This window comes from Protopterus annectens, chromosome 14.part0 (genome assembly GCF_019279795.1).
Source record: "Protopterus annectens isolate FY-2018-M chromosome 14.part0, PAN1.0, whole genome shotgun sequence".
Classification (NCBI taxonomy): Eukaryota; Metazoa; Chordata; order Ceratodontiformes; family Protopteridae; genus Protopterus; species Protopterus annectens.
This window is the reverse complement of record NC_056748.1, coordinates 856971002-856991908: the sequence shown is the minus strand read 5'-3', so window position 1 is coordinate 856991908 and position 20907 is coordinate 856971002. Positions and strand designations below refer to the sequence as shown.

The window sequence follows — 20907 nt, the reverse complement described above, 5'->3', positions numbered from 1 at the left end:
AAAATCTTGGTTTCTGTTCTTTTGCAGTAATTTTTTTTTATTTTGTAGGAATGTTAAGGCAATACCAGGTAGGATGTATTCTAGCCTGGGAAGAAGGATGTTGACTGCTGTCAGTTATCTGGCTTCTAGTATAACCAAGTCAGGTAAACTTTATTATCATTCAGACCATACATCAAAGTGCACAGCTAAGCAAAATTATGTTCTCCAAGCTTGCTTACGACATACACAAAAATAAACACAGAACAAAATGTACATAAACAACAACAGAGTCTGATGCACAAAAGCTTCCATAACTATGCTCGATTTATCATGGTGGCGATTACAGTGACTATGGCCATTTTCACCATCCTCACTGCCACCAACTCCATCTGCAACCAGCAACAACTCAAGCCTCAGTCCAGTCCTTCTCTGACAACAGAAAAGTTCAGATTGGATTTAATCAAATATGGATTTAATCAAATGTGGTAGATAGACTAAAGTTGCTACCTGTAGTACAGCAAACTGCCATCACATGAAGGCCAGAATAGCCATTATCAGATCAATGGTCACCTCCCAGTCTTCACCATCACATTGCCACATCACCACCAGTTCCATCCACTGCCACCAGTTACATCTCCAACACCATCTCCAAAGCAGCAGTCCTCTGACCCAACAAAATCTAATCTGGATCCACAATCAGCATCTCCATCTGTGCTCAGTGCAACTGTAATCCTGAGTCCATGACCAGACCAACGATCCCCAAAAAAGCAATTTGAAACATCTGACAACAGTACACTTAGATATCATGGCTGCATCCCACCGGACACCAAACCAGCCAAAAATAGACTCCCAAATGGAAGATAATTTGACACAATCTTACATAAATACAACACGCACATTGGGAGCCAGAGTAGCCACTGCCACACAAGGTGCTTCCCATCCTACCATCCCATCCATAAACAGATGAGGTATACTATATGCAACTTTTAGTTGGTTTAGGATGATTTTTTTGCATTCTGATTTATACATAAGGAAGTAAAGAGTTTGGTCAACGAAAATCACAGATACTTTTTTAACAATGGGAAGTTGTATGCCATGTGTATCCTTTAGATTTAGCTTGTACTCTGAACCAAGTCTTTGTGAGGCACAAAATTCCACTGTAGTTGTTATTTCTATTATTTATACATACTTTATTTGTGTTTAACCAGTTCTACAAAAGTGCTAGGTCAGCCTGTAGTATTTTGTTGAGCTCAGATGGGGATTTGCTTGCTGCTATTATCATATTGTCAGCGTATAGCAATGAACTGAGGTTGAGAAGCTCCCAAGACAAGTCATTTATAAAGAGGAAGAGTAACCGGGGGCAAGTACTGACTCTTGGGGGATTCCTGTTATGGGGTATCCGAGTTGCAGTTTCTGTTATTTGAGTTGCTAGATAATGTTATGCTCTTCTTGAGGGAAATTTGATAACCATATTCATAATTTTTCTGAAAATTGATATTTGGACAGCTTTTGAAGGAGAAGGCCATCACTGACCATTTCAAAAGCCCTTATTTAAGTCTACAAATATTTCTTCTATTACAAGATCTTGTTCAATGTTAGATAAAACTTCACATGTTAGCAAATTAATTGCAGTAGCGGTGTTAAATGTGTGTCAAAATCCATGATCTTTGTCTGACAAAATGTCATATTTTTGAAAATATTCAAGAATTTACTTATCTAGGAGTTTTCCCAAGATTTTTGCTAATGGGTTGAAGTTTGTAATAGGACTATAGTCATTAGCAGTTTTTTGTTGGAGAATTTAGTGAGGGGATGAATGACTGTGTGTTTAAAGACATTTATGACTAGTTTGGAAGTGAGAGAAAAGTTAACTATCTCAGAGGCTTTTCAAGTGTATGTTTTTCTAGTTTTACTATGACCGGATGAGTATAACTGGGTTCATGTCTGTAGTTAGGACAGTGTCTAAGATGTGTTTGACTTTTTTTTAATAGACGGATGGCAGTAGAAAGGAGGATATTTTTTATGATGGAATGTGTGTTGGTAGATGTTGGGGAAATATTTGTAGGACTTCGATGTGGTGTGGGGGATTATTAATAATTTGATGTAAGGGAGTTTAGCATTTCAGGAGAGATTTGATTGGTCTTATTAGTATTATATTTTGAGGAGATTGTTTGTGCACTAGAACTTCTTTTTGGGTCAGACAAGTTCATTTGACCATATCTAATGTAATTTACTTTTACCTTTATGGATTTAATTTTGGTGCTGCTTTCCAAGTTTTTTTTATAAATTAGTTTTTGTTAAATGGTCCTTTTCCATTCTTTCTAGTCAGAGTTCCTTTTTAATTTATAGAATGATGCCTGAGGTTAACCATGTTGTCCCCCCACTTATTCCGTGTTTTGTGAGTGGCTTTAGGTTTAGACTTCTTAAATGAAAAGAAAAAAAACTTTGTCCTTGATTGCCAGAATTTTGTTACTCCTGTTCTATGTGTTTTCAAATGGTAACATTTAATGGCAAGGCCACAAGTTTAAAGCAAAATTTGAGCTTAGTAGTACATTTAAGCGATAATCCATGTCTAGGTGTGGGTATATCGGGATTTATCCACTGTTGGTGTGGTGTGATCACTCAGTGAGGCCCAAGTGATCAAACAAAGTCAACTGTGAATACATCCTGATATACCTACACCCAGTAGTAGATTATTAAAATTATACAATGACATTATTTAAGAAAGAGATTGCTTAACTTCAGTATAAAGGAGCTGAAGTGATCCTCCGCATTCTTCCTCCTTTACTGATATACTGAGCACGCGTATGAAACTTTCGTCCCCACACTTGTATAATACATCAGTTCAGTACAGCTGAGGCAATGAAGAAAAGAGAACCTCCATTGCTGTTTTTTTTTTTTTTTTTTAACGAGGGACAATGTAGAAATAGAAGGAAAACCATGTACACTTCCTTTTCCTTATTTTTGAGAAGGTACCTGATTTTTCTTCTATTTTGCTCTGCTCCTCAGTATATTCTAATAGAATGTCCAGGCCCTCAATAGTACTTCAGCGGAAGGACTTTATTCTGTTAGCATATACTCGATTTACGATGGGCATTCTAACTGGGCTGCCAGTCAGCAATCTCATTTCTGAATACGAATGAGCTGTCACTGTAAAAAGTAGAGCATTGGCTACTGTGTTCCATTGAGACTGTTCAATATTTTTAGTCTGTAGCATTATACTTAGAGGTTTGCAGCGCCAGATAGCCTACATGTTGAGGAGGGCAACTGCTGGGCGATTTGTATTTCCACTATTTGTGATATATGCTGTTAAAACTATGTATGTCAATAAACATGTTTTAAGAAATTCTCTCTCTCTTTTTTATATATATATATATATATATATATATATATATATATATATATATGTGTGTGTGTGTGTGTGTGTGTGTGTGTGTGTGTGTGTGTGTGTGTGTATTTATGCTTTTGTACTTTAGAACTTTGGGAAAGCCACTGTTTCCAGTAATGGCTTCCCAAGGTTTTAGCAGTTTTGGGTTTTAATAACTAAGTATTAGATAAATGAGATGCGATTATTCTTCGTAAACCCAATGCGGCTCTCACAATTTTTTTTTAAACTCAGCTTACAACATAGCTTTTCTATTGTACTAAGCGATGTGTCAAAGGGCTACACTCCATATCCCAAGTTCTTCATGCATGCCTAGGAAGTAGTCTCACATAAACAGATGATCGCAAACCTAGGACAGCTAATATTCTTTTGACAAGTCAGTTCTCCTTTCAGTGAAAAACCATTCAGGGAGACATGAAACAGTTGATTGCTGAAAGCTTTTATAACTTAATATGATATTTTTGTCGGGAGTTGTAAAAGGTAAAAAAACATTTTGTGGTTGCCTGTTTGATGTAGTGGTTTTGACTGATAAGCTTCTGAGTGAGAGATGACTCCATCACCCCACCCTAAGGTATAAAAGAAAGCCAGCAATGATTTTATTATTGTGCATTACAGTGTTATGGTTTGCCTTTACAATAAATGAGCTTCTTTCGCTCATGATAGAGAGCTGGATTACAGGTGTTCCTTCTATCCATATCTGAATTAGTGCATCTATTACAGGAACATTGCATCATTTGATAGTGATCATATATATGTGTATGTGTGTGTATGCATGTATGTATGTATATATATATATATATATATATATATATATATATATATGTATGTATCAATGACTTTATTCATGTTTTTATGTACACATGACTTTGTGTGTGCTTACATATACATATATAGTTATATAGGGATCATTCAGCATTGGTTGGAGTGCATGGTCTATGAATGCATTTATTTAAAGTGATGCAATGTAATACATTTCAAGCAAAGTTAGTGGAAGTCTTTTGTACTTGTCCAAGATCACTGAACACCACAGGTAAGGGAATATTTCCTTTTATCTGCTACTATGTATCTCAGAGTTGGTATACTTAGGTTAGCAGGGGTGTGGGTGCTATAAGGGGCTTGCCACCCAGCAAAAAAAACACTAATTTGCTTTGAAAAGCTTTACCTTAATATCTCATGCTTCAATGTAAATGACATGATTGAATGGAGTTTGAAGTTGGTGCACTTCAATGAACTATATATATATATATATATATATATATATATATATATATATATACGCATAATTTATGCACACAAATGCATATTTTATTTATAAATATATAACTAGGGTTGTGACCATTTCAAATACACAAAAACGGACATTTTTATGGAAGTGCAAGATTTTTAGGGACACGCCATTCCCACAACTTGTGCAAGGGACTAGACCTATTTGCTAAAATAATAGCTCAGTCTGTAGAATTTGAGTTGTTTCTTTTTATTCATGTAATAATAATGTTTAAAATTACTATTGTATGCATCTGCAAGTAGAAACCAAATATTTTTTGTCCTTAAAAGCTCAGAATCCTTGCCATTTTTCATGTTTCCTCATGGGACACATCTACCCAAATAGGAACTAATATATATATATATATATATATATATATATATATATATATATATATATATATATATATATATATATATATATATATATATATATAAATATATATATATATATATATATATATATATATATATGGTTCTACCTGACTTCGTCGACAGCGCAGAAGACCGACATCGAACTGGAGCTCCAGAAGATCGAAGTGAAGAAGACCGACGAATCGCGAGTGGCAGAACATCGACAATGCAGAAGCCCGACACGACGGATGACAACACCAACGCCGAGGATGCCGACATGGGGAAAGGCTGTGTGAGTATGCGGTAGTGACGGACGTTAGGGTGCGAGGCAGGTAAGTGTGGAGATTGACGGTCTGTGGGGATAGGGGTGGGTTAAGTGAGTTAGGGTTAGGAGCGATAGGGTGGGTTAAGTGAGTTAGGGTTAGGGAGCGATAGGGGTGGGTTAAGTGAGTTAGGGTTAGGGAGCGATAGGGGTGGGTTAAGTGAGTTAGGGTTAGGGAGCGATAGGGGTTAAGTGAGTTACGGTTAGGGAGCGGGTTAGGTAAGTGTGCGGTAGTGACGGACCTTAGGGTTAGGTAAGGGTTAGTGTGGGCTTGTAAGGATTTTGGTGTGCTTGTGTTGTGTGTGTGGTTTGTGGAATGGGGATGTGTTTTGTTTTTAATTGTTATTGTGGTGTGTGCAGTGTATGGGGTTTCGTGTTTGTGTACCGTCGGTTATTTCGTTGTCGGTTATGTGTGGTTTCGTGTTTATGGACTGTCGAATATGTGGTGTCGGTGATGTGGTTGTCGGTGTTGTGTGGTTTCGACTATGTCAGGTAGAACCATATATATATATATGGGAGCACTTGACAACGTCGACAGCTGAGAACGCCGACAAGGAGATCGCCGACACCAGAAGATCGAAGATTGAGAAGACCGACGGATGAAAACCCCGACGTTGAGAAGACCGACGGATGAAAACCCCGACGCTGAGAAGACCGATGGATGAAAACCCCGACGCTGAGAAGACTAACATGGGAAAAGGCTGTGTAAGTATGCGGTAGTGACGGACATTAGGGTGCGAGTAAGGTAAGTGTGCGATATTGACGGTGTCTAGGGATACGGGTGGGTTAAGTGAGTTAGGGTTAGGGCGCGGGTTAGGTAAGTGTGCGATAGTGATAGTCTTTGGGTTAGGGGTGGGTTATGTGAGTTAGGGTTAGGGCGTGGGTTAGGTAAGTGTGCGATAGTGATAGTCTTTGGGTTAGGGGCGGTTTAAGTGAGTTAGGGTTAGAGGCGGTTAGGTAAGTGTCATAGTGAAGGACCTTAGGATTAGGGTTTGGGTTAAGGGTGTAGATAGTTGTGTATGTGAGGTTTAGTGTGCGTTTGTAAGGATTTTGATGTGCTTGTGTTGTGTGTGTGCTTTTTGGACAGGGGATTTGTTTTGTTTGTTTATTGTCGGTATTGTGTCGGTATTATGGTGTGTCAGGCATGTGAGGCTTCGTGTTTGTGAACGTTCGGTTATGTGGTGTGTCTGATTTCGTTTTCGGTGTTGTGGTTTGTCGGTGTTGTCAGGTAGATCCATATATATACATATATATATATATATATATATATATATATATGTAGATATAGACAGAGATGCATAGAAGAGGCTAAACACTTTCATGATGTTGTACAACAGTTTAACCCAGGACTATATAACTTTTTAATAGACTTGATAGTAAAGGTAATAATACCTTTTTTGCAACTCAGACATCTGAGATTAGTCCCATTTAAAGAATTCTCTTATATTATTAATAATCTCCTCAAACGATATCTCTTCCACTGGAGAATCAGCACCATTGGATTCTTCCTCAGGGGAAGTGTATTCTGAAGGGGATGTAATTTGATTTGAGTATGCCAAAGACTCCTCATCAGATGAAGACTCATCCTCTGAGAACTCCTGTTCCTTAACCCTCTTAACAGGGGAAGAAGTAAAAGAGGGGACAGAAACAGCAGTAGAAGGCTTAAGAGCCATTAAAGCCTTAATCAATCCTTGTGAAAAAGTATCCCAGTCAGACTGAGGTTACGTAGGGGGTGGAAGATACTTTTTCTTTTTTTTTCCTAACATGCCCTCTGCTAGATGGCAAGTAGAAGGACCCGATATAGGCCTGCCTTCGACAACCGACACCGAGACCTCTTCCCTAAGCAGAGTGTGAGGTATGTCTCTAGACCCTTCCAGCGCAGCAAGCCGTGGTTCCCCTTGTCCAACTGAAATGGACATCTGCACTGCCTCTTGAGGACATGCCTAGATCTGATTCTCTAATGGTATCCGAAGTGGTATGCACCAAAGAACCAGACCCAATCTTCGAATTTAACTCTGGATTTTCACTAACCTCAAGGAGTACATTGAGAGACAGAGGCACAGCAGAAGACAATTCAGATCTAGGCTTATTGACCTTCCTCTTCAAAGTTAGCTTGGCCGAAGGACCCACAAAAACTTCCACAACATCCTTAGCTAATCTTTTCAAATGTTGGTTCTCTAAGTTTAGTCTCAAAGTCAAAAGATGGCTTTGCAAAGTTTTTGAGGCAAAGGCTTGACAAATAACATGGAAGCAGTCATCGTAATTAGGGCTTAGACAAAACAGACAAAGATCGTGGCTGTCCTTATGTGGAATTTGCCTTCCACACCTATACACTTGCCCTTCCTGGATGACCTGAACTGAACAAAAATGTCAGTAGCAATAAAAAATTAAACCCTAATGGGACACTTAACTTGAAGCAGCAAACTAAAACAAGCAGCAGACCAACATACGAGTCAAGCATTCAGAATGGCGGCAGAGTTCTGAGGATTGTACTTGCGGATGTCCTTTTCTGGCTGATGTTCGACAAGCCATACGTGCGACATCCCACGTACTTGCAGTAACTGAAAGCTGTTGTATGCTCTCTGGACATCGGGTTGTTTGGGGTGGAGTTTACCCCATATGTAAAGAATATTCAACATTAGAATCGGACATCCTACTGTGTTCATTTCTAAATTACCTTAAAGGTGGGTCTAACAGCAATAACACTTAGTTGTATTGCTAAGGAATACCTTAATGGGTCTGATACTGTTAACCTTTAAATAGCTATTTACATTGTTATTGTAGCTACTTCTGCCCACGGGCTTTTATTTTCTCAGACAAATGTAAAGACAGCTGTGTTAAAATCTTGAAACAGGAGGTATAGATGGAGTTGTCTGGGCTGTTTAAGGTATTCATGGTAATCTTCTATTACTTTTAAAGTTATGATCAGAAAGGACCAACTAAAGAAGTGTACACATTCTGGAATTACACAATTCTACAAGTTTTAGTATTATTCAGTCAGCTGATACTTTAACCTTGTCTGTGTACTGTTGCACAGTTTAACTCCATACATTACAGTTATCCACTGAGCGCTTTTAAAAGTCAGCACTATATTAATAATTACCCTTCCACTTAGTACAGTGTAGGGCAGTATATCTCCTTATGCTGTCCTGTTCATGAACAATTTCTCATGACAACAGACAATGAGATCAGTTTTCATATACAGAAATAATTGTATGATGATGAATTTTTTTTGAAGGCATTTTTGGGATGCATTTATATCAAGCTGCACATTTTCTGCAGTAGTATTACATTTCATGTACCAATAACCTTTATTTATTTAATATGATAACTAAGTAAATGAAACTTAACTGTTTAGTGAACTGTAACTCTGCTTTGTCTTAATTTATTACAACTTTCAAATATTTATTGGAATTATGTTTCCTGTAACATATCCTGTTAAAGTGAGATTAATTGCATCCATTTAATCAAATCCTATTCTGCTTGATTTTCTGTGGATGAGGGATTGCAAATACCATGGCCAGATACCTCCATTCAAGTGGAGACATCTTGTCTAATATAACTATTACCAAAATAATTAATTATTATGAATTCCAAAATCAGCATTACTCCCTACAGTGTTGAGCCAACAGATGTTGATTGAACACTTGCTAGCCGGGTGACTAAATGCTCTGTCACAGTGTATGTAGCCTTGTGCCTGCACTGTTAGACTGCATTAGTTTTATGTTTGTACTACCTTTTTTCATATGATTAGGGGGACTCAGGTTCCCTTTTACTTCTCATTGGCCAGAAGCTTGTTTTTGTTTTGCTCAAGCATGATTATTATAGTGTTTGTTTATTAAAGCATTTGAAATATCTACCTCTGTATGTAGTTGGAGATCATGGCATCTTGGAGAAAGAGTGAGGTACTTTATTTTTTCTTTAATGATTGCTTTACACTTGAAGTGATGTGGCTTTGGAGTAAGGATATGTAATTAATGGTGGGTAAAGATGCTCAATGCACAACATAGGGATGCAACATGACTTTGAACACCAATAATGTTTGAGTAGTTAGCATTGTTGCCTCACAGCAAGAGGTTCTCTGGATCAGTTCCCGGCCAGGGATCCTTCTGTGTGGAATGTGCATGTCCTCCCTGTGATTGTGTGGATTTTCTCTGGGTACTCCAGTTTCTTCCCTCCCCCAAAGCCATGCATTAGGTTGATTTGTCAACTCTAATTCTCCCTGGGCATGAGTGTGTGTGTGTGTGTGTGTGTGTGTGTGTGTGTGTGTGTGTGTGTGTGTGTGTGTGTGTGTGTGTGTGTCTGTGTGTGTGTGTGTGTGTGTGTGTGTGTGTGTGTGTGTGTGTGTGTGTGTGTGTACGCATGCACAAGTGCGTTCACATATATGTGATGCAGAAGAAAGCCTTGCAATCTACTTCTGTTCCCCCTTTCCTAATAAACTCCATGGATGGCAAAGGCTGTTCACGAAGTTTCACTGGATGTCAGACATGTGATCTTGGATGAATATGTTTCATTACATGTATTTAGAAAGTTTGCATATCCATGTTGTTGGCTGTATGCAGTATGAGATAGGCACATTGGGTTACAGTGAGACATAATTTACACATGGGACGTACCTAATTAGCAAAGTCATTACATGCTTAGGGGGTTGTTCCTAACTATATTACCAGTGCCTGGGGCTTAACCTGGAAGCAGAGATAGGAGAGCCAATCAGAAGGCTCAAAATGAGCAGCTTTAACCAGCTGTTCCAATTGGGGTGGAATGTATGGGATGCTACATCCAGGTGGAGAGGAGATCTTGTAATATTTTATAATGTAAGGTATACAGAAGAAACATGATTATAGGACAAACTTTGGCATACCAGTGTAAGGACATATGTATAGGCTGAAGCGTGTCTGCAGAAATGCACATGATACCATTTCAGATTAAGCCAAGTAGGAAAGCCATGTAATTGTTTCAATCAACACATAGCAACCTTTCATTTATACTGCCACTACTTCTAGTAGCTAAGGGAGTGAGTCTGTCACTGCAGGGGGATGGGAATTGAGGAAGACAATGACTGGAGTGGGGACTTGAGAGGAGGGAATTAGCAGGGAACACCCAATGTGTACATCAATACAGCAAACTTCAGTACATAGGTTCATAGGTTCATAGGTTCATACTAGGCTATCTGCCCAAGGGCATTTATAAGCCTAGCCCATAGTTATGTGGCTTTCGCCACCCCTTTAGTTTGAATAAAAACTATGCCTATCATTTTGCTGTGCCTCTGTCAAGCAGTGACACTGAAGTAATCCCTGGGGTATATCTGCAATCTCCCATCCATTGGTCAAGATTCCTCTTGAACAAGGCCAGAGAGGTGCTCTGCCTCACATGTAATTTTGTTCCACAGCATAGGAGTCTCTGGGTGATGAATCTGTCCTCCAGCACGTTCTATTTATAACCGTGTCAAGGTTTAAGTCTCCCACCCTTGTGGTTCTGAGGGATCTAGATTTTTGAGGTGAAGCATATTCATCAAATCTGGGTTTGACATGGCCTTATATGTCAGGCACAGGTCACCTCTGAGCAAGCGGTATGAGACTGAATAGAGCTGGAGTTCTTTCAGTCGGGCAGCATAAGACATATTTTGAGACCCTTTATCCTTTTGGTGAGGAACTTTGCTGCAGCAGGTGTCTGGTCAGATACATTCGAACGGGCATTGTACTCAATCATAGGTCTAATAAGTGATGAGTACAGGGATGACCTCCCTTGATCTAGATGTGAATCCCTTCATGATCAGGTGGGTGATATAGAAGGTTTTCCTAACTACTTTAGCAACATGAGTGTCAACGAAAGGCTACTGTCAACCTGGGTCCCCAGATCTCTGATGACTTTTTCTGTGCTCAGTGGATTGCCACCTATATGGTATCTAGGGGTAACCTTGTTTTTCCGAAGGGTATGACTATGCATTTTGTTGCTTAACTTCAGGCCATGGCTCTGGCACCAGTTATCCGTTTCTGTGAGGCCCTTCTGGAGGATATCTGTGTCAGATGTGTTAGTTTGCAGTCATCTGCAAACTTTGTCAGCCATAACCCTCCTGTGTTTGCTTGTACTTCAGAAAAGTAGATGCCGAACAAGAGTGGACCCAGGACTGAGCCCTGTGGGACACCACTTGTGACAGGCTTTGAGTCTGACATGGCTCCAGCAACTCTGACCCTGTGGGTTCTGTCACTTAGCCAGTTTGCAACCCATCTTGTGATGTATGGGTTTACATTCAAGCTGATGAGTTTTTCGATGATATCTGAGTGGGGTATTGTGTCGAAGGCCTTTGCCAGGTCGAGGTAGGCTGTATGGACTGCCTTTCGCTCATCAATGGCCTTGGTGACTGTCTCGAAAAAGTCAACCAAGTTTAAGAGGCAGGATCTGCCTTTGACAAAGCCAAACTGAGTTGGATCCAAAGTCTGCAAGTTCCCTATGTCTTTATTTATGAGTTCCATTATGATCCTCTCCATGGCTTTGCAGATAAGGCTTGTCAAGCTAATGGGGCGGTAATTTCCAGGGTCTGTGGAGGCACGCCCTTATGAAGTGGGACCACAGTCGCCATGTGCCACTCCTTGATCCTGAGGTGAGGCTAAGATTAAACAGCTGTCCTAACTGTGGGTTTAATTCCTCGTTGAGTTCATGAAGCACACAGCCGGGGACACCATCCGTCCCATGGATGCTGTGTTTTTTGCCTTAGTGAGGGCAGTTCTCACCTGGGCGTTGGAGATGTTTGTGGGGCTACAATCCTCTGGAATAGATATCTCTCCTTTTGGGGGGGAGAAGTTTGCACTGAACCTGTCAGCCAGTATGTTGGCAATGTGTGTAGGTTCAGTAATTTTCACATCATTTTGAACTAATTCTGAGCATATCTGGGAGTTTCCTCCTAGGTTTCTAACATAGCTAAAGAAGGCCTTATGATTCTCTTTAGAGTCCTTGGCGATTTTTCTCTCAAAATTTGCCTTGGATGATTTTATGAGAGCTCTTAGTTTTTTACTTATAATGATCAAAGGTGTCTTACCTTTCAAGGATTTTGCTCTATCTTGTAGTAGCGTCCTCCTTTTGTTGTAGAGCTTGTTTATGGCTGGGGTCCACCAGACTGGACGCTTGCCTTTGGTACAGAGAGTCTTAGTTTTGTTTGGGATTGCCTGATCCATGCAGTCCTGTAGGTGCTGGTAGAAGGCATTTGTAAGTGATTCAGCGGTTTGAGTAATGTTTACCACTGGCTCAGGGGCCTTAGAGGAGACCACACTAGTTTTTAGAAGTGATCGGCTTTGACTTTTTGAAGTTTTTCACTGTGGTCTTTTTGTTTTCAGGTGGGGCGGGATGAGGACCTCCAGCGAGATTAGTTTATGATCTGATCTCACCAGTGAGGGGTATACTTCGGTGTTGAACATTTTGATCCCATGTTCATGATGATGAGATCAAGTATGTTTTCTCCTCTTGTGGGGATGGTGACTAGTTGTTCCATGGCATTTGAGTTTATGAACTCCAGGAATCTTTGGGTTAGAGTGTCGGGCTTGAGTAGTGTTCCCAGTCTATATTAGGGTAGTTGAAGTCACCTAGTATGATGGTGTTTGGAGATACATTTATCCTCCAATGTTTTCAGGAAGGCCATGTGAGGTTCCTGAGTTTGAGAGGGTGGCCTGTAACATGCTACAAATTGCAGAGCAGTCTTGCCTATGGTTAATTGCACCTGGATGGTCTCCGATGCATCATGCGTAACCTTGAGGTGTGGGTGTCCTTTATGAATATGGACACCTCCTTTCTTGGTGTTGTCCGGATTTTGGGGAACGCATGATATGAGGTGAAACCTGTTAGTGCTGGGGTGCTCTCAGGAGCCTTGAACCAGGTTTCTGTCACAGCACAGACATCGATGTTCTCCATATTGAGAAGGGCCTCGAGTGCGTGCATCTTGAGATTGAGACTTCTGGCATTGAGCAGCATTACCCTTAGTTTTTTCCTTTTGGTGTTCTAGGGTGGTAGGTTTAGAATTTGAGCCTTGCTAAAAAGGGCACTATGGGGTGGGCAGAGCCTTTGCCAATATCCGGAAGCCCAGGGTGACAGGTGCATGGCTTGTCCAGCATGTCATCCCAGGCAGACAGACATTGGATCCTTTGAATGACACCAGAATTTAAGCCAATTATTAAAGCTGATCATCTTATCACTGTATTGTGTCATCATTCTAGGTGAAGGTAGGATACTGCTCAAGGTCAGGGTCATACCTGCCTGGGCTACATAATCAGAGTGCTCCTAGTTGTCCCTTTTCATGTAGTGACACCAGCGTGGACAATGACTGAGTACCTGCTGTTGAGAGACCTGAGTGCTTGCATTGTGTTGATTCGGATTCTACTGCCTGACAGCTTGCTGTGACCTTCTTCTTACTCAGTCTGGTGAGCGGACGCCAGTGTGTCTGACTATGGAATGGAATGTGACACAAAATGTGTTCTATTTTTTTGTTTGGCCTTAAGGGCTGTGACTGTGACCTCTGACTGTGTGTGTGGTCTATGTTGTGTGTGTGGTGGGTGGGAGGTAGTTTTGTTGGTGTCTGCTTTGGGGCCTCCTCTGCTGTTTTGGTAAATTCAGAGCAGAGCCTCCGAGTGTTTTTGTGTGAGTATGTGTATGCTTCTGACCGTGGCGTTCTTTACTCAGCAGGCAGCTTTTCTCTCCTTCAGTGTATCCAGTCTGGTCAGAATCCACAGTGTGTGAATATCAGAATAGCAAATGTGTCTCTGGCATTTTGTTTTGCCTGTAGGGCTGTGACTGTTGACACTCTGATCTGACTGGTCTATATGTGTTCCATGTGTTGGGTGGTGAGGTGGTAGTTGTTTGGGTGTCTGCTTTTGTGGCCTCTGCTGTTTTTTAAAAATTTTTTTGATCAGAGCGATTATGTCTTTTTTGTGAGTATGTGTGTATGATTTGAAGTTGTGATGGTACCATGTGTGACTGGGTATGTATTGTGTGTGGTTACCTTCTCCTCCTGTCTGGTCTTGCCAGTCCTATGTTGAGAGAGCTCAGCCTCCAGTTTGGCCGTATAGTTGCATCTCTCACATGTATTTGTGTTTAGTGTGTGAGAGAGGATTGTCTGTGTGTACATGAGGCAGTTGTAACATTGCCTCAATATTCCCAGGTTCACCAGTTGAGCTGGAGAGGACACTAGCAACTGATCCCTCGACATACTAGAAGTAGTAGATAAAGAGACTTTCAAAGGACTCCGGGGGAAGTGGGTTTTAGGCTGGTGGGGTACTATCTATAATAAGAGTGCTTTATCAAGGTGCAAGTACTGTAGGAGTAAGTGCTAGGCTTTACAGATAGAGAATAGTCTACTTGGGAATCAAGTAGAGATGAACTTTTCAGTTATAGGATATGCTGGTTAGATCAGCAGTACAGCTCGAGGAAGGTAGTTTTAAGGGAAAATTGGAAGAGTGGAATTTAGATGGCCCATGTTTTAGGCATTAATAAGTGTGTATCCAAAACAGCATCATAAGCTCAACATGTTTTGTAGGAAATCTAAGATACATATATGGCCCTTGTATTTTCTGCAAAGTATACAGTTCTAGACTGACTTAGTAATAGGCAGGAGACAGAGGGAGAGAGAAATAAACTGAATTTTTTTTATGTGGCTTTGTTTTTTTGGAGTCTGAGAACAAAGAACGAAAAATCTCATTAACTTACCAATTATGTAATGTCAGGAAAAAAGTTTGTAGAGTTACGTATGTTGTACAGGGGCACTGAAAACACTGAAAATGTCTGTGAACATACATGTATGGTTTATATAGTAATTAAAGTGGCTGATAATTTTGCAAACATAGCCCAAAAGTAACAAATGGGTACTCACCTGCTCGCCTTTAGGACCAGATGGGCCCTTTGGAAAGAAGGAAAAAAACAGAGTGAGAAATAAATGAATGTTATATTTTCACATTCATACATTTAATTCATAAATACATTCTATTCTATTTTTTTTGTATACATACATTTATTTCAGTAGTCAGCTATTTTTTACATCTGGAATTATGTAATTCAACAATGATTATATACCAGATACTGTAAATTAAATATATTCATTATAGAAATTAGTAATGCAGATGAACAAAGACTGCAATTAATATGAAAATACCAATTAAAGGTATTGCTCATGTTATAAAACCATTTTAAAGAGAGAGATGATCTAGAATTAATGTATACAGTTTTGATTATAAATATGCTGTTAAAACCTTAGCCCATTACCTTAATGGAGCATGTTCAATTAGTGAATTGATATTACTATGTGCCTAAGTACGCGGGTGCAATAAATCATTAGTTAATGACAGCTATAGAACAATAAGTTGTAGAAAAACATTTATAAAGTCTAGGAAATCAGAAATTATGTCATTGTTTGTTAGTTACACTAGAACCAAACCTGAGTATGGAATAACAACATGGAAACCCTACAAGAAAACATGCATGAGTAAACTGGAAAGAGTACAGCGGAAATTTACAAAGGGCAAAGATGGATGTGAAAATGTAAGTTATTATGAAAGACTAAAATATCTGAACTTGTACAGTGTCTCTTACAGATATTTAAGAGGAGATTTTATTCATGTATACAGGGCATTTAGGGACAACTACCTCTTGGAACGTTTGGGGTTACAAAAAGTACTATAGAATCATCGGATAACCTATGTAGAAGATTCTATAGGAATGAGAAGTGTACTAATTGGTTCTCTGATGGAGCAGCTGATGCTTGGAACAGACTACCAAATTAATTAAAGCAAGTACTAGTTTAGATAATTTTAAGGACAGTCTAGACACTTATTATGGAAACAGGTGTTTTGGTATATTGGCAAGCTAGAAGGGCATTAATGCCCATGCTTGTAATATTTGTATGTATGAAAGCACCATACTTTTACTAAGTTACTGGACTTCTGAGCTGTAACAAAATGTTCAGTGACTAGAACAAAGGAGTATATATATATATATATATATATATATATATATATATATATATATATATATATATATATATATATATATATATATATATATATTGTGAACATGGACAGAAAAGATAGTTTTATGGGGCTGTCACAATATTGTACAGGCAGTTATCTTAACCCATTTCAGAAAAATGTACAGCTATGAAAGCTAAAAAGCAACTTCCTATAAGCAATTATTTTAGTAGATTTAGAAAGGTATTCACTAGGTTACAGTTAGCTACAAACAATGTCACCAAATTTTGTGGAATAATCTAAGCAAATTAGAGCAGTGTCACATACACACTCAATGTCCTGGATACAATTGAAGGAGATAATAATCCAAAACATTTAGCATTAGAATGTGGAGTCTCCTCTCCTTAGCCAAAGTTTCAGATTTAGTATAAAAGCAGTGGAAAGTTTTCAGATGCAAATGCCTACACCTCTTTAGCATATAGCTGGGTAGAGAGAACATTTTTTTATTGGCAGACAACAAGTTCTGCGAGTTCTGAAAACATCTGAATTCTATTAAATGTGTGTCAATAGGATTTCAAAGAATTTGGGGTTAAAGTAAATCTTGTCAAAAATGGAGATCCTTGCAGTGGGTAGAAATGCTACAGCAGTGAACTCTGTGCCACCCTGTACAGTAAAAATTAACTCCCTACTTCACTTTAACTGCATTTTCTCACCTCTAAGACTTGCCCTGAGTTTGAGGAAATTGTTCACTCTCTGTATTCTGAGGAACTGGGGCAGACATGTTGTTGAAGGCCAAATCCAAGTTCATCTGGGAAGGACCTATTGGGTAACCTCTTGTAGGAGTTGTTGCTGGGGACATGGGATTCCTGACGTTAGATGGGGGATGAGCAACTGTAGCCTGCGGAAGGTAAATAATGTTTTATAGGTTCAAAGGCAAGCACTAGGCTAGCTGCCCTTGCAGGCCACTTTAAGCCTATCCAATTTCCCTTTTTGTTCTCAGATTAACCTGTCCCATTTGGATATATAGACTGGCCTTACCTATCCCATGGTCAATAATTATATATTACCCCTAACGAGAATAAATGTTTCCTTTCTTTTTAACTACCGATTATTTCCATAACACTGGTTTAAGTGCCTGCAAGACTGCGTGAAGGTCAGTCTGTTTTGCATACTATGTTTAAATGTATTAGTTGTTTGTGCACAGCAATCTAGGAAACCTTACCTTATCCCCCTTCGGCCCAGGAGGTCCCTGAAGGGAAGCAAACAGTTTGAACATTAGTATGATAACTAACATAAGTAATTTCTGCACATTTCTTTTGATATGCTTCTATGCAGGTATTGGACTTTAGAAGTACAGTTGCAATTAGAGAGAAAATTCAAAGAATGCATTTAATTTACATGGTAAAAATTACCTATAACTTGCATGAGTATAACATGAAGCTTTTTTTAATCTCTGAAATAAATGTTGCATTCAAAATACACTACTCATGAACACCTGTTTTAAAATCTTTAGATTAAAAACTTAACACTTGCCAAGTTGTGAGGCTGTATTTGCTTTATTTAATATATTTGTTTCTTTTCTGAATGTCAGTATTTTTCCTTTAAATATTCACAGTGCTTCACTTGTAATTATATTACAAATAGAAGTAAATAACCTTTTCAGTACTTTCTCAAAGATGAATACACATCCATCCATCCATACCTCTCACCTGTCAAATTTTCTGATACTGTCCAGATTGTTTTCCTCATATTTTTGGTCTATTCCTATTCATGGTTTTCTGGCAAATCACTGAGGACTGATGTCAGTAAATAATATACATTTGAGTTTCAGATGTCATAGTCTTCAGAAAATACATGTGAACACAAATCCTGTTATTCTAGCAGGTTTCCACTTTTAAAAGAGCTATAATTAAAATCTGTTCTTATTTGTGGGCCTTTGTCTCCCACATTATTTTAGGCTTTGCCCAGATTTCTTGTGCTAAGAGGATGACAGATATGCATCCATCCATCCACCCACGACCCCTATTTCTCATTTTAAACATGATTTTGGGGTGTCACTTCAACAGTGACAAATATCTAGAGCCAGAGTTGACAGATACCCTTGAAATTGTTTTTCCATAAGCAAAATAATATCGGTCAAGAATTAATCTCTTAATTTTATGAGTTTCTCTAAAGAAACATCTATATTAACTGCTTTTGGGTGGTCATAATATTAAAACTGCATAAAGTCAATGTTTGTACATTATGCGCAGACATGAGCCTGTTGTTTGCTTTCAGTATTTTATAAACAAAATTTTCAACATTTCTGCCTTATGACTCTGTATTTTATTGTAAGTAAACAAATCAATACACTTTCCAAAGAAGTCATTTTGAAGGATTGCCGAGTTTACATTTGGAACACAACTGTATAAAGTCACTAGAGCTAATTATAACACATTGTACCCTCCTCTGTCATAAAAAAGTATGACAACACATGAAACAAGTACTTGTTTATGGTAAATGCTGATTCACACTGGTGAAAGAGACCACCAGAATGATAGGAGAGTGGAGAGAGAAGCTTGAGGCAGACAGAAGGTTGTATTCAAGAAAAATCATGCAATAATGTAGGCTTTACAGTAAAGTGCATGAAGCACTGAAAAATCTTGTTATGAGCTAAATAATATATAAAGTGTTTAAGAAATAAAAACAGTTTGTCTGTATGTAGCCTTTAGCTTCAGTGCCTTGTTTTTCAGTTGTGACTTTTTATCCGTTATCTTGCCATATGCACTTACAGGCATATGACTAGTTGTAACACGTGTTGCTTTGAATTGTAAATAGCAGAAACTGAGCTCACAGGGTTCAGTACGTATAAAGGGGACACAAATGAAAGTAGCATTGAACTGTATCATTAGCTTCACTGGAACAACATCTAGGGAGAGACCAGCAGAGAGGCCATCACATTGAGGAGCACATGGTGACCTGGTTTATCATAAATGTGAAATAGGAGAGACATGACTCTTGAACTGTACATATAATTTGGCATAATGGTTAAAATTTATACTTTACAAGCAAGAGGAACAGGGCTTGATTCTCACCAAACAAAATTGGCTAGGCTTAAAATGGCCCACAAGGGCAGCTAGCTATGAAAAACTTTCACAGAAAAATGATAAAGGCCATTTTGCATACTTCTGGAATATGGCATGTTGAGAATTTGACAGTGAAGTGTGAAAGGCACCCACAGTGCATTTCTTCTTATAACATTGTGCCATTAAATGTTCAGGATGCTTTCCTAACCTACACCAACCTGATGCATGTTGAAATATCAATCATACTTTTGAAAGTGGGAGGAGAGGCTGGATTCTGCCTTTCTGAGCTGGGAATTTCTGGTCACAGGCTTATTGTGCCTGCTTATTTGAACTGTTTCTTTCTGAAACTGGTGAGGCTTGTTGCTGTAGCATAGATCAGATTCAGGCCTGCTGAATCTAGCTTTGTTTGTATAACTTGAGCACTGATCCAGGCCATCTTTTTTTAGAGAAAGTTCCCCTGCACCCTAGTAAGCAGGGGTGTGCAGTTAGAACTTGTCTGACTGAAGACTGCTGGAACAGGGCTCAGTTTTCAGCTTTTTTTTCTGGTTAATTGGGTAACTTGTTTAAATATATAAATATAAAAAATTGCACTTTATTCATCTGCTTTTACTGTACTTGTGTTTCTTCCTACTTTATTACTAGGGGCATTGACTACAACTCTGATCTGCGCTATATAACAACAGGTATCCTTTTCTGTGCATTTAAAGTGTTTTTGAGTGTATCTGCTTTATTTTCTCAAAAAATATATATATACTTGTTTCCCGCCTTTCTAAGCTAGTATAGTCCAGTTTTCATGTTAGTGCTGAATTCAGGGCTGTGTTACAAATCTCTGTGTTTGCCCATATCTTACTTGGATAGAAGGAAGTTCTCTGTTCACCTGTGAGAGAGGGGAGCTTTGAGCAGCCTATCTGTTCCTGGAGGAGTGGTTTCAGCCTAGAAATTAGTAGTTTATTGGCCATTTTGAGCTAATTTCTATCTCTTTTATTTCCCTGCTATAAATACCATATTTTCCCAGATTTGCACGCCGGGCAGCACCGGTTAGCTAGGGTAAAACTATTCCCGGCTCCACAAAGTCTCCTCTTCAATTTTTCCCTTGGAACTAGACAAACTTTCAACTTAAGCACTCAAGCCATTCATTTCTCAGCCCGGCACTTGCTCAAAATTTATAGCAAGCACTTATAATCCCTAGCACTAGACCGTCCTGTACTGTACAGAAGGACAAGGCTCTCTATTCGACCTTACCAGCAATCTAGTAAAACAGTTCACTGTACCTATCCAGGCATGTCCAAAGGGCAGTTTCAGGTGTACACTCCAGTCCAACTGATGAATCTGGACATTTTGAGGCAATGTTACAACTGCCTCATGTACACAGATAACCCTCTCCTCCTATCACCAAACACTAATACATATGAGAGATGCAATTATACAGCCAAACTGGAAGCTAGGCTCTCTCAACCCAAGACTGGATCAGACAGTCAAGAGGAGAAGGGAAATACTTGCATCACACCACCAGTCTCACATAGACCCATTAAAGCACTGGCAAAAAACACACATAAATACATGAAAACATACACGGAGGCTCTAAATAAAAATCTGCAA

At 39.1% G+C, this 20907-nt stretch overlaps 1 protein-coding gene across 1 annotated transcript in view; it reads right to left on the bottom strand.

The window, feature by feature from the left end:
• LOC122788737 (collagen alpha-1(XIII) chain-like) overlaps positions 1-20907 on the bottom strand; it is a 396594-nt gene that overhangs the window by 94032 nt on the left and 281655 nt on the right. Inside the window, exons 6-7 of the mRNA XM_044055630.1 lie at positions 17466-17492; positions 15154-15180 (exon numbers count right to left, since the gene is read on the bottom strand). Of these exons, the coding sequence (XP_043911565.1) occupies positions 15154-15180; positions 17466-17492 (54 nt within the window). The remainder of the gene's footprint in view (positions 1-15153; positions 15181-17465; positions 17493-20907) is intronic.